Genomic DNA, 526 nt, shown 5'->3' on the forward strand with positions numbered 1-526 from the left:
CCAACCAGTGCTCCCCATCTGCGCACCGTCTGGCTCCCAAAGGGCAAAGAGCAAAAAACTGGGGCGGGGCGGCCACAAGAAGGGCGCCGGTTTCTGCCGTCGCCGGAAGTCCCGTCGGCGCGCGGGGAGGCGCTTGCGCCAGGGGCGCTGCGGTGACGTCAGTGCGCACTGCGGTGACGTCAGCGTGTGCTGCGGTGACGTCAGCGCGCCCACCGGTCTCGGCCTCGGGACCAGGCGCCAACCCCGCCGCCGCTCTGCCGGCCTGAGGCGGGACTCGGGCGGGGCCGCGCAGCCGCCCAACACCAAGCCCCAGCCAGATGTGCCCGTGGACTGTCCAGGAGGGACAGCCTTGGTACTGGCCGCCTCGCCGCCTCCCGCATCTTCCTTTTTCGTTTTTAGTAACCGAGGTTTCCGCCAACACAACTTGGGTTTTCGGACTCGAGGGCAGTGAACAGCCTCGGGCGGGGTTTGCACCTGATGGGCCGTCGGCCGGTGCGTCCTCGCCGCGCGCGGGCGGCCTGCAGGG

The 526-nt window shown here is 70.0% G+C and overlaps 1 protein-coding gene across 1 annotated transcript in view; it reads right to left on the reverse strand.

The window, feature by feature from the left end:
- Window positions 1-526, reverse strand: part of PTPRN2 (protein tyrosine phosphatase, receptor type, N polypeptide 2) — a 69,002-nt gene that overhangs the window by 65,096 nt on the left and 3,380 nt on the right. The window contains exon 2 of the mRNA XM_012733879.1: window positions 77-518. Within this exon, the coding sequence (XP_012589333.1) occupies window positions 77-518 (442 nt within the window). The remainder of the gene's footprint in view (window positions 1-76; window positions 519-526) is intronic.

The sequence above is a fragment of the Condylura cristata genome, unplaced genomic scaffold (genome assembly GCF_000260355.1).
Source record: "Condylura cristata isolate star-nosed mole 26May11 unplaced genomic scaffold, ConCri1.0 scaffold00042, whole genome shotgun sequence".
Lineage (NCBI taxonomy): Eukaryota > Metazoa > Chordata > Mammalia > Eulipotyphla > Talpidae > Condylura > Condylura cristata.